Source organism: Aphis gossypii, chromosome X, assembly GCF_020184175.1.
Source record: "Aphis gossypii isolate Hap1 chromosome X, ASM2018417v2, whole genome shotgun sequence".
Taxonomy (NCBI): domain Eukaryota; kingdom Metazoa; phylum Arthropoda; class Insecta; order Hemiptera; family Aphididae; genus Aphis; species Aphis gossypii.
The window spans coordinates 45,091,406-45,106,050 of record NC_065533.1 but is presented as its reverse complement, the minus strand read 5'-3'; the positions used below and the strand labels follow the sequence as shown (position 1 = coordinate 45,106,050).

The window sequence follows — 14,645 nt, the reverse complement described above, 5'->3', positions numbered from 1 at the left end:
ATATATATATATATATGTATACGTGTGTGTATGTACATTAAATTTTTTAACAACCTTGGCTCTTCTCAACCCCACCTCACACACACACACACATGACGCATTTGTGTAATACGTAGTAAAGGAGTGTAGGACGTATGCGGGTGTATATATATATATATATTATAGGTACAAACTTCGATGATATTATGTACAATAATATACCACTTCACACACACACAAGCGTCATACAGAGACACACTGACGTACGCTACACTCTTAATATCTATCGTGGTTTTTTTTAATTCCTATTCGCGGTGGTTGCGGTTTATTTTTATCCTACCTACACTCGTTCGGACTCTCGGGCGATTTTGTTTGTTCGCGAAATTGGAAATCCATCGATCGCTTCGAGTGTGGGTTTTTTTTTTTTTTTGTTTTTTTTTTTCCCCTCCCCGTAATATTTTATTACGTTAACTATACGTAAGTAGGTATATATAGGCGTATCTTATATCCGACAGCAATCGTTATATTATTATTATTATGTTATCACCGGCGTGATGGAGTCATGGACGACGGAATGCGATCGCGATACACCGATAACACAATGTGCATTATGAGTCATATTATATTATTTAATTTATTTAACATAGGGCATAACATTATATTATACGTAATCTAAAATCGTATTACACGTTATGACGTGCGCGCCACGAGCACCGATGAATATGTATGAGGTACGAAAACCGAAAGGGAGCGTCTACCCGCTCGAGTCTGTTGTACTATATTTCTATTAGGTATAGCCGAAGTAGAATTCCCCGTTCCCGGTCGTCGCACACACTCCTCCGAATTATACAACAATAACAACAATATAATAGGCTTCTGTTATTTTTATCCAGGGCTTAACTGACCCCTTGCACATTATTTTTTTTTAAATTCAATCTGCACCCACGCATCATCACCAACGCTGAAGTTCAATTACGTTACTAATACCATCGTCTTCTTGCACGAAATGCACATCTCTATCCGATATATTAATAGAATTTTATCATAATAATACTATAGGCCATAATATCAAAAAAAAAAAAAAAAAAAGTGAAAAGCAAAATAGTGAAAAAAATAGAATCAAAGTTTACATTATTACGAAATCCAAAATAGCGAGAAAAAAAATTATTATTTTAAGTATAAAAATATAATAAATAATACCCACAAAATTATAATACGTATTAGTTATTACGTTTTTAGTATTAAATTATACCTAAACGATGTCTTTATTTAAATAATAATTATTATTTTTATATTGTAGTAACGCAAAAACGAAGTACTGTAAATACTTGAAATTTTCAACAAATGTTTATATTAGTGTTATCTATACACTGTTAAATTTTTAAAATATTGTGGCTTTTTTTGAGCCATTTATAATTTTCGATTTTTCTAAGTATATTTTTCAATTTTTAAAATTTTGAATGGCCAAAATATCGTTAGTCAAACATTTTTTTTATAAGCGTTTAAAGTTCAGATTTTTACGAGATATGTCAAAAATCGCGAAAAATTGCAAGTAATTTTAAGGTTAAAAATTCATAAAAATTTTATCATTTATACTAAGGTTAAAAATTTCAACACAAAGTTTTCCATAAGTTTTCCAGCGAATAACTATAAATGAGAAAACTCGAGTGTCATAATAGCAAAAAATGTTATGAGCGTCTGAATTTTAAATTTTTACAAAATCACATAAATAACAATTTATCTTCAAACGATTTTAAATACTTGTTATTATTCAAAAAGTATAAGTCATGGATACTTGAAACTTTCACTAATTATTTAGATTGGAATTTTCTTTATGTAATTGGTTTTCAAAATATTTTGCTTACCTATTTTTAAGGCTAGGTATTTATAGCCATTTGAAATATTCGGTTAGTTAGTTTTTTTTTAACTATTAAACAAGAGTTTTTCCCTTAACATTCAATGAATTATTTTTCACTATAATTTAGTTTCGTTATTTTTATTTTCGATATTTTTAATTTTTTTTCGCCTTTTTAACCGGTTAACGTGTGATAGAGTACTACTCTAATGGTTTAAGCCCTAGCCCGTTCAAAAATACAATTATTATTAATAATAAAATCTGTTTGTGTTTTCTTGGTGCTGAATTTTATTGAGAATTATTTGAGATACACCTATCATACTGAAATATTAAAATTGTACATACCGTAATTTTATTATAAATAAAATGTGCATGATTTTTTTTGTTTCAAAAGTAAAATTACGAAAATAAAATGTGGTTTTGGCTAATTTTTACTATAAATAATATTGTTATATTTTTATACAGTCATAGAAATAGCTATAGTTATTAATTATAATCAATAGTACCATTATTGGAACGTAATCGACGATAAGACGTTTGTTGGAAATAAAAAATTATAGTCTAGACTAAGCTTGCTATAAAAAGTCGAAAAACAATATTTGTATTTAAAAAATTATTTTCATTTTTGTGAAATATTCTACTTTACATAATAAGCACAGTTTACATAAATTATGTTCTCAACGTTCGTTTAGGACTTTAGGTAACTTTAAACACCTTTAAAATCAGCAGTCGTTTTATTTTCACACAATTCAAAGTAAAATTAATAAAATTAATTTTCTAGTGTGGAATACGCTACGCACGAAAATGGTTTTAAATAGTCGTGGTTTAGAATATAGCGATCGCGTATGATTTAACTGTCCTTGTGAAACTAGCTTGAAACCTATAATAGTTATAATGAGTATAAATAAAATAATACGAAAATAAACCATTTTTATTAAATATTATATTCTTATCGCACATAATTGATTTGCCGTAACCAAGTCACAACTCAAAACCACTGTCTAATAGTCATATTATAAAACATGTTCTTAATATAATTAAATTAAATTAATTTTTGACTGTATATTGAACAGTCGGTACTTATTAGTACTACAGGTTTACAAATGTAACAAATAATAAATAACATATTATAACAAATATGTAATTACAAAACATAAAATTGTTTTAAATTTAAACAAATAATTATAATTATAATTATTTATAAGTAAATATTGCCTACAACTCGTGTATTTTAAGTACTGACAAAATATATACGTTTACAATTGTCCATATTAGTTTAAACTACCCGTTAGGCGTCAGCGATAGCATAGAAATAATATTATAGTAACAAAATATAAGGAAATAATATTTATTAATAATCGCATATTCGCATGACGTAATGATGTAACAAAATGTGTTTGACATTTTGAAATTTCAACGTAAACTCTGTATTGTTTTATAAGGCACGGGTAGGATAATATAATTGATTTTTTTTTTTTTTTTTGATGTTTAATTTAGGTCGATCTCATTGTCTTATGAAATTAAAATTATTATATTTCTTTTAAAGTGTAAATACTGAAAAATATTTAGATGGTAGTAAGCGATTATAATAATATGAGGTACAAAATATATCGAAACGTCATACTAAAACTGACGTACTAAAGTGACGATTAAAGGTTAGTGACTATTCGTGTGTGAGCACACTGTTACACTACATACAGTGGTATTTCCATAGGTTCTTTATAATATATACGCAGTACACTTTCAATGAATTTTTAAAAAAAATAATAATTGTTTTTGTAGTGAGCGATTTATATCTTTATTGAAAACCGAATAAAATATTATATATTTTGGGTATAGAAATTTTTTCCCACTGCGTAGGTACTACTGCACTAGGATAGTAGGATGTTCGTTATTTTTGTTATCGAACAGAATCGACTATAACAATTAACAATATATAATTAACTAGCAATATTGATATTAATAGTTATAAAAATGCATATTATCTAATGTTATTGGTGATGGTGTTATACTATATGATCAAATCTATTTTTTATCACAAAATTATTCGGTATTATTTTGAAAATTACATCATATAGTTTATATATTTCAATTTAAATTGTTAAAGTAGTATGGCCCCAACAAATTTAAAGAGATCATCACTATCTACATATAGTTATACTTGACCGCATATTATAATACATTATAATATCATACAACGTCTACGCTTACCTATACGTTAAACTATGGAGATATTGAGATAAATTCTAGACTGTCAGTTCATACAGTTGAGAACTGGTATAAAGGACACTCATTATCTCGAGACATATACGTAAATATTATAATGTGATGTGTAAGTAGTACCCTTGTAACCGAACTCGGAATGCTACCTTAGATAACGGTCAGGCTATATCCGATTTCCGGTGTAAACAATAATACATAATGTGTGTAATAATTATTGTGATCAGATTACGTCCGACGTCGGGTGAAATCAAAATAATATTTTGTTTTATTTTCCGACCGAATCCGTCCGAATATAGAGTTCGGCTGATGCCTAATGTCGGATATAGCCAGACCGTTACCGAAATACGTTTATACGATTATATTATTTCTATTTCATTTAATGTCTTGATATTCGAATCATTATTATTTATTAATAACGATTACGATTCTATAGCGTAAATCATCAATGATTATAAAACTATATACACACTATAATATAAACTTAATAATTTATAACGTGCGGTATTTTATTGTAATAATATGAGGATTTCCAGAAATTCAAGCAATTCGTTTCGAATCGTCTATGATTATTTTTAAATAACTTTCTTCATAAATCATAAGCAATAAACGAATTGGTTTTCCGTCGATGACTCCTATATAGTCATATAGATGTAATTAAATCGGGTAATACCGACATTGTGGCGTCATAGCGCTGCAGACTGTATAGAAATGCAGTTTACCAGTTTAACAGTCGATAGTCTCTGATCAATGGTCATTTGCTCTTTTCCTTTCGTCGTTGACGGTCCTGTCTTCTTCGAGCTCTATCGTGTACGTGTCTACTACGAATATTAAGCAGCAATCCAGAATTTTTGTATTCAAAACATAATTATTACAAAGGTAAGTAAGATATATTGTATTTATTATAGTATTGATACATTTTTCTTGTTTAAATACAAACATTTCTCACTCAAAAACGAACTATTGATATTTTAAATTCTTGGCAAGTTTTTTTTTTTTTTGTACAATTTATAACAATTTTTTGCATTTATAAGTTCAAATATTAGAAAAATATTTTATTCAATGTCAGCTAATTTAAGCTAGTATTTCTAGATTCATTATAATATCTTACCTAAATTTATTAATTTTTTTCTATTTATTATTTTTGAAATTTGATTTTGGATAATGATATGCCTACTGTATTAAATCAAGAGTTCTTTTAATTTATAGCTTTCCCAACTATTATGTTATTGACTTAATAATAGCTAGAAATAACATGTTTTTAGAGGTAATATAATTTAATATTTAAAAAATTTGTAATGATTTGTAACTTAATAATTTTTAAGTAATTTTTCTATAATTTAATAACAAATTTGGACTATTATTACGATACGGCTATTTCATATACGAGTATGCAATTTAATTTTTTTTCAAATTTAAACTTTTAACAATACATATAATTTTACTCTAATATAATATGTGAAATGTGTATTTTATTAATTAAGTGTTGTGGTTTTAATAAACGAAAATAGAATTAATATATTAATATATATTATAATATACATGTGTATTATTAGATTTTAGGCTATGTTATAAATTATGGGTAGTCAATAGGCGTACAAATTGTAGATGTATATTTTAAATTATAATTTAATTAATTACTGGGTTTTCTGGTTACTCAATTTAAGATGTCGTTTACCTACATTTTTATTTTCTTCGTCTTATACAATATGTTCACATCATGGCCACATAGGTAATAGTATATTATATGGAATTTTGAAAATGCTTGTTTATATTCGTCATGCTCATAAATACCTTTTTTTTAAAAAAAATCATACGTGGGCTCCTGATTAAATTCATATCTTTATAGATTCATTTTAATAATGAAAAAACTACAGAGTTAAATTAAATTTTTTGAGTTTTTGAAATGGAGAGACAACACAGTACATCTAGGTATCTAAACTTTTAGGTAATACATAATTTATTTTAATTTTGATAACAATATGTAGCGAACTATTTTATTCGGTGAAATTTAAGTAAAATTATATGTTATATGAAATTATGTGTTAACTATTTTTACGACTGATAATAACATAACTATTATATAATTCATTGTATTATAATTTTATTTTGACATAATTTATTCCAAATATAATTAAATTTAATACAATTCGTCAAAATTATTTAAACTAATTGATAATATATTTATAGAACAATTTTGGTGAATAAAAGGAATTTTTTATCAGTAGTAGTGTTGTGGAGTCTAATCTTAGTCAAATATATTTTTAAATAATGAGTACTTAAAAATTGTTTGTATGTATCGGTAGATTTTGGTTAATAGAAAATTGTTTTATATTATAAATTGAATTCAATTATGTTTAGTAGATGGTTTAATAATTAATTAAATTTGAAAATACCTTAGTTTGGATACCTAGTATTATAAAATGTTGTATTTGTTAAATTTTATGAAAATTCTTGAAAAAAGCCACACGAAAATACTAAATGCATTAACAATAATGTTGATCAGAATATACAATTTAAACGTTTATGTTTTTTTCACTTATACAGTTTTCTAGTTATATGTTTACTGATTATAATTTATAAAATTTCATTTTGAATACTAAAATAACTAATTTAATCGAATATTTTTCTATAATTCTAAGAAATATTGTTGAAATCGTACGTTTTCTTCTTCAACGTGACAAATTTTACAACGAGTGGTTTAATTTTGTGTTAAAAGTACGTTTTAACCAGACTTATGTAACTTTAAATACTACGTTAATATAAATTATAAAATTAGATTCATTGTCAGTATTATTATTTTCGTATTGTCAAAGTAATGTAGGTATTTATAATTAATAATGTGCCATTCGTGGCTGCAATATAACTGGTTTTGAACAATATTACGCGGTTCACCATAAAATGCGCTCGGTGCGATGAAATTATTCTTGGAACCCTGCTTCTGTAGTCATACGACTTGGTAACTATAAATTCGTTATTTCCTTACAAAAAGCGTGTTTTTTCGATCGTTAGTATTCAGGCTTCGCTTATTATTGATAAATAATTTTTGTAAATACAAAAATAAACATGCATTGAAAAATTTTAGAACAGATTTTTGTTAACTGTAATAATTAGTATTTTATAATTGTTTAAATAAACGAATAATTTTTACAAACTTATAAATTTAAAAAAATTTGTTCAAAAATTTTATGTTTATTTTGACACCATGTTCCTACAACCAACGGGGCTTGATGGCCTCTGAGACTATTGATTTAAATAAAGTATATTTATTATTAGTATATTAAGTCAAACTGCTTATTTTTTTATTATTTTTTTTATATTACTGTTTGTTTTTTTTTTGACTGGAAATTATGTAAGAAAAATATTTTTAAAACAGTTTTGAATTAATTATTGTGTAGTGAACAAATATCAATATATCATCACATGTATAAAATGTAAAATGTAAATATATAGATGCATAATATCCTTTTTCTAGTTTTAAAATAACCAACAGCTACATTGTTAAATTATTAAATGTTAAAAATTATCATAACTCACAATAATTTAATATAAATAACAAAAGTTATGTGACAGTCAATTAAATAAACTACCAGTAAAAATAAATAAATATAATAATATATAATACTAAATAATCGAAATAACTAATAATTAATAAATACAATGTATCATTATAGGTTTATATTTCAATTTTAGTTCATTAATCTTCCTTACAACATTTTCTGATTTTCATTATAGTATACTGTATTATAATTGACGAATAATAATTATTATGGGTATGTTATTTAATTATTGGGAATATAAAAATGAGCAACGTTGGTAATATTTATAATTTAAATTTTAAAGCATTAAAGCGTGATTATTATTTGTACAAGTCGGAAATTTAGGCGACGATTAAAAATAAAAATTTTATCCGATCAGAAACAGTAAATTTAAATGACGGTGAAGGTAAATTTAAAGTACCGGGTTCGATTAAACACGATGATATTATTATAACGCGGTTGTTTTTAAATTTTAAGAAATGCATTGTGTTTTACATACTCGAATTAATTAATTTCATTGTATTTAATTTAAATCTATATGATATAATAATTGTACGAATAAAACTATTATTATTTTCGGGCGTGCGACTTCGATAAGTCTTCTCCTTCTCCTCGGCCTGACGTCGTGATTTTCGACGTCCCCGAAACGCCGTGGCCCGTGAAAAAACTAAATATGATACCGACGATACACACGCGATGATTGACGGCGGCGCAGCGCAATGTGTAATTTGTGTGTTAACAACAAAAGCGCCGCGTGGCCCGCCCGTCGTCGGATATCCGCGTGGGAGACGCGCCGCCGGCTGTCATATCTGGTCGTTTGATACTAATAAGCTCGTCGGTTTTATCAATAAAAATTGTAACTAGACTCTTCCCGTTCTTCCGGTCCGGCACGTGCCCGAGCGCGGCGTACCGTACGAGAAAAAAGATGGAAAAATGAAACAATAACATTTGTGTTTTCCGAAACCGTTTACATTGTGTGCGCGCGTGTTCGTAATGTTATTGTAATTATTGTTATTATCGTAGTATAATATAATATATATTATAATATTGTATATAGTAGATAGGTACGCGTTGTGTGTGCTCGCGCGCGCCTTACTTGGTCGAGGGTGGCGATTTATTTTAAAACTACGTGTCTACAAAATAACAATAATAATAATATAATAAAATGTTATCGCGCGGAGACACGACGCACGCCGGTGTCGTATAATAATATAATACTGCGTAGGGTCTCGTTATGTACTGTGTACGTTAGAGTTTTGTATTGAATGTCTCGCACACTGGTCCAAAAACTGTTTTAACAACGACTTTTTTTGATTTTGTGCTCCGATAATGTATTTTAGGCGTTGCCGGCTATTAAACGCGAGTAAATTTCCCATCACAAAATAGGTACTGAATTATTCTGCAAAGTTCGTCTATTAAATCTATACCAGATCTTACCAGTTCGTTGCATATTTTTAATAATTTTTTTCTTATGCTTATTAAAAACTTTTAAAAATTTCCAATTTATGTGTTTTTAATTATATTAAGTACGTATACTTACATACGGGCGTGGATCCAAGGGAGGGCCAATGCCCTCCTCCCATCAATATGTTCTGGATCCTCGTCTACTAAAATAGAAAAAATAAAAAAATTATTGTATTGAGAGTGTTGTAAATAATATTTGAAAAAACACGTCATAATTATACTATTAATATATATTTTGTAAACTTTAAATTTAATTGTATAATTTTAATTATATATATGATAATAAAAAACGTATATGTTATGTTATTTAGGTATCTCTAGAACCCTTAAATTAAGACGAAATAATGGCTAATAAGCAATCTTCCAAAATGCAATCGGAAAATAAGGTTAGTATTTATAGTTTACAAATATTTTAAATAATTAAAACATGCTCACCAACTTATCACTTTAATAATGTAGTTTTTCTAGATAACATTAAATTTTTTTCATTTTACATATTCAGTAAATACATTTTTTTAATGTGTCTAGTTCTGAATCAAAATTTTAACGAATGATTTCCGAGTTATCGTGTATTAAAGATAATAATGGGTTCGTGATAATATGAGGATTATGATTTAAATAGTATAGTCATATTAATATTAAACCACCGGCCTATCAATATTTTATAATTTTTACAAATACAAAATTCAATACTTACGTTTATTTTATCATTTTAAGAACTATTATCCTTATTGATTTTATACGTTTACTGAATTTAAATTAATATTATAACAATATACAATTTTATTGTTCAAAAACTAATAGTTAACATATACCATTTTGAATAGATTTGATAAGGACATTTTTAAAAATACTATCTACTGAATAATTTTAAGTAAAAACGTTTCCCGTTTTAACAGAGGACAGAGGCACTGTCATTTGAAAAAAAAAAAGATTTGAATTGTCACACTCGCACACTTTTTTACGGTAAAAAAATCTCTCAAGTGTTAAAAAATATGATTCTTATAAACTTCCAAAATTGCATTTTGAATATTTGCATTATTTAAGAAAAAAGTGTGGGCGGGCATGTTTGGTGAATCACCCTATATAGATCTTACCTAAAACCATACCTTAATTATTGTTTACAGGATATAGCAGTACCTTCATCAAGTGCTACAAGTACATCTAAACTACCACGGCTAAGAGTACTATCTCTTTTCGACGGAATTGGTACAGGTAATAAAAAAAATTGAAAAATCATAATACAAACATCTACAAATAACAACTAATACAAAAATAAAACTGTTAAATTGTTTTATTGATCATGTGTTTTTTTTTTTTTTTTTAGGGTATTATTCATTAAAAGAACTAGGATTTGATATTGAAGTATTTTATGCAAGTGAAATAGATAAAGATGCATTAATGTTAACTAGATATCATTTTTCTGACGGCATTACTCAATTAGGCTCAGTTACTGAAATAACCAATGAAACGTTGGACAAAATCGGACCGATTAATTTGCTGTTTGGTGGCTCACCATGTTCCGACTTATCTAGTGTCAATTATCGAAAAAGAGGCATTTTTGGTAATTATAAATTAATAATTAAAATATTTTTTTTTTATATATTATTATGATCTATAATCGTTGTGATATTGTAATGTATGATGAATAACTGAGCGCAAGTGTTAATAAAATATCTAAATTGTAATTAAATAACATTTTAATTTTAATATGTTAACTGTAGATCCAGATGGTACTGGTATATTATACTTCGATTTTTACCGTATATGGAACTATCTACAAACAAAATCCCGTAGAGAAAATACACCGTTTTATTGGTTATTTGAAAATGTGGCAAGCATGGAACTTAAGAATAAAGAATATATTTCAAAGTAAATAATATCTCAGTAAACATAGTACATTAAAAATAATATTAATTATGCTATAATAAATATTTATTTTTAAATCAGATTCTTCGAATGTCAACCAAATGTTATCGATTCCTTACACTACAGCCCACAGAGACGGAGAAGGTTTTTTTGGGCCAATCTCCCAAGTATAAGACAGCTGTCTTATACTAGGGAGATTGGCCTATTAGGAGATAACGAACCAAAACTAGAGGATTATCTGGAAAAGAATTTGGATAGACAGGCTAATGTAGAAAAAGTTGGGACCATAACTTCAAAAAGAAGTTGCTTACAAGATGGTATCCTATTTTTTTTGTGAAGTACTTTTATCAAATGAAGTATTTTAATTTGTTTTTTTTATTGTGTTCAGGTAGATCTCGGAATCCTGTTAGTCAAGACGGACAATTCACGGGGTTATATATAACAGAGATAGAAGCGATCTTTGGCTTACCTCCACATTTTACAGATGTCGGTGATCTATCAATCCAAAGTCGCCAAAAACTTATAGGAAGAGCATGGAGTGTTCAAGTAATTAAAGAACTATTAAAATTACTTGAAAACACATTTGCTAAAAAATAATTAGATTTGTATCAATAAAAATCTTAAACTAATACCTGAAATTGTTTTTATTATTATTACAATCAAATGGTAATAGTTCAAGGTAAAATTTAACATCAGTAATGATTTTAATAAAACTATATAGAAGTTGAGACTAAAATTTAGTTCCAATAATATCAATTCATTGCTAAAGAATGTATATTTTTGTAAACGTGTTATTTTTAATGTAAATATTTTATAAAAAAAATCATTAAATCACCACTGTCAATAGTATTAAATACATTTTATATTTCATGTTTAACCATAGTTTTATATTTTTATTTCTACACTTCACTAGTTAGTATAGAAATCCATACTCCAAACTACATGAACTTAGTTATAATATACTCTGGCCCACGAGAGATCAATATCGCCATTCAACCAAAACTTCCGATCTTCTGCATCTCTCATTCTACCACTTACCGACAGTGTCACATGGTGGGGGAAATAGTGTCCTGCACCATCTTCTGCATGTGCATGATGGTACTGATCTCTTGTGGGCCAGAGTATAGAATATTCACAACATCGAGACGTATTAATATCATAGGTGCTCTAGGTATATCATAGCCCCTATTATAAATACAATATTTTTATCTACCATTTAAAATAATGGACAACTAGATTATGATTAAAATGGAAAAGATTTATTTATTTTCATTCAAAAACTTAATACATGCTATTTTATTACACTGTTACGAATATTTCAAAACGTTTGTTTCATAATAAATGATAATAGGAAAAACAATTAAAATATCTATGCCAAATTTCATAATTTGGTTATTAAACTGTTTTGTACAGGGTCCTTAGAATTATAATTTTAATCGTTGGTGGATAGCTTCAGGAAAGTTGAAATTTTAAGTTTCAGTTGATATATTTTATTGGTACTTAATCTCAATTAAATGGATTAAATGAAAGCTTGGGTATTTTAATAGTTGTAAGGAGTTGAACGTTATAATTAAGTTACATCTATCAAGCATTATTAGTCCAGAGTTGGTAAGTAATAACTAATAAATATTAAATTAAATGTTAAACTAGTTGTTTTTTTATAAAATATTTAATTTAATATTCAATGTTTTGATTTACATTTAATACTTTTTGATTAACATTTAATTAATTTAGATTTATAAAATAAAAACAACTATTGCTTTATTTGTTTGAATTTAATAGTTAAATATGATTTTGACAAACAAATACGTTAACATTGTGTTTTTTTTAGAAATTATTTCTTTTTTTAATTGTTTAAGATTGAAAATTCATACTGAATATAAAAAGCATAGTTTAAGGCGAATATTTTTTTTTCAATTAACCTTTTCATGCACTACATTTTGATTTTATAGGAGAAAAATATTGTATCTATGTTAAATTGCCTGAAAATCATGAAACAAATAATTAAAAAAATCCTAAATCAACTCTTCAACCATTTTTAAGGGTTGAAACAATTGGTATCAAATACATCTGTGCCGAAATGGACCAGAAAAAAAATAGTCAAAGTTTATGAATATATATTTTTATAATAACCATCTGAATTACCTAATACTATTATTCAGATACTTTAACATATTTCATACAAATATAGCATTCAAAGGTAACAAACTAAATAAAATAACATAATAATTTACAAAAAATTCATAAAATAAAATATTTAAATAATAAAATAAAAACAATACTTATAGAAACTTCTTTTTTCACTTATAAATTAAATAATATGTTACACAAATATAATAATTGAAAATAAAAAAATATTTAAGTCTTGAAATGATAAACAATAAACAAAATTTTTAACTTGTTAAAATTTTGGTATGGTATAGTAAGTATATTTCAGTCTCAGATGTTAATTTATATGTTTTATAACTTTCCATGCATTCTGGGCAAACAGGAAAATCACATTTTTACATAAATAGGTACCTAGTTTGGGAAGTGCAATTATTTACATTTTGAAGATTGCTTTATAGTTATTTTCGGTTTATACCATTATATTGTACTTTAGGGACTGTAACTTACTTTCTTTTTTTTTTTTTTGTGGCTTTTTGGTGTCTGTCAGTGACTTTCTTCCTCTTTAATTATTACCAATATCAAATCAGATTCATTGTTCATGGTTTTTAAATTGCAGCGATATCGCACATCCGTGATTTACAACAGTATATTTTCACAAGCGATCTCGTTATTGAGGAACTCAATATTTCGTACTACTTACATTAATTTTTTGTACTTGTGTCGTGTACTGGGTATTATGTTAAAAGTGCGAGCGATACGCACACAAATAGGTAGCGCTCTCTCGCCGTTTGTCGTGCGTTACACAGTACCGCGGCAATGACTAAATCGCGAATTATATTTCAGGACCAGTCGAGTTTGTGACGTGTAATTAATGTATGTGTTTTCCGACAGATCGATCTAAAGGCATACAAATAATAAGATTCTTATCCATATTTTGTTCGTCGTTTGAAGACGACCATTATGATTTTTTAATATTTTATTATTATTACAGTTTAAGCAATAAAATCATTAGGTACCCGGGAAAAGAATTTACTTTTGATGTTTTACTTTGTAATAAGTATTCAACACGATAATATTATGATAATATACGTTACATACGGAGTTTTAGCGACAAACAGTTATCAAAATAGTATTACATTTTTCTATGATCGTCGTTGAAGATTTAAATTTGAAGGTTGTACGAGTCGGTCCTTTAGTTGGAAACACCCGTTTATAGATTTTTTAACGACTTGACATACCTTCTAGAATATGATTGCTGAGATTACAATATTTTGTTGTTTGAAATTCATATTTAGATACAACTGATATACTTCGTATAGATATCAATATATTTATTTGATATCGTATTTTCATACGTGATAATAAAATAAAGTGTAAAATACTAAAATGATTAAACATAAACCGATGAAATTGGTTATATTCTTTTAACGTGTTTGTCTTATTCGTGTAAACAAATATTTTTAGACGCTTCAACCGTCTGATATAGCGTGATCACGTTTTAGGGGGCCTAAGTCTCCCCTAATATTCGTCTATGTGATTAAAATAATTTTCAGACTTGGGTAATATGCTTTTTAAAAGTTTATTTTATACAAATATTTAATCTATATCAT

At 26.9% G+C, this 14,645-nt stretch overlaps 1 protein-coding gene across 1 annotated transcript; it reads left to right on the top strand.

The window, feature by feature from the left end:
- Positions 1-4,776: 4,776 nt before the first annotated feature.
- LOC114129277 (DNA (cytosine-5)-methyltransferase 3C-like) lies at positions 4,777-11,803 on the top strand. Its single transcript, XM_050205888.1, has 7 exons — positions 4,777-4,933; positions 9,369-9,443; positions 10,185-10,272; positions 10,385-10,621; positions 10,782-10,929; positions 11,008-11,243; positions 11,315-11,803. Exons 2-7 carry the CDS (start codon positions 9,402-9,404, stop codon positions 11,521-11,523), a joined length of 960 nt encoding a protein of 319 aa, XP_050061845.1. The 5' UTR covers positions 4,777-4,933; positions 9,369-9,401; the 3' UTR covers positions 11,524-11,803.
- Positions 11,804-14,645: the final 2,842 nt, after the last annotated feature.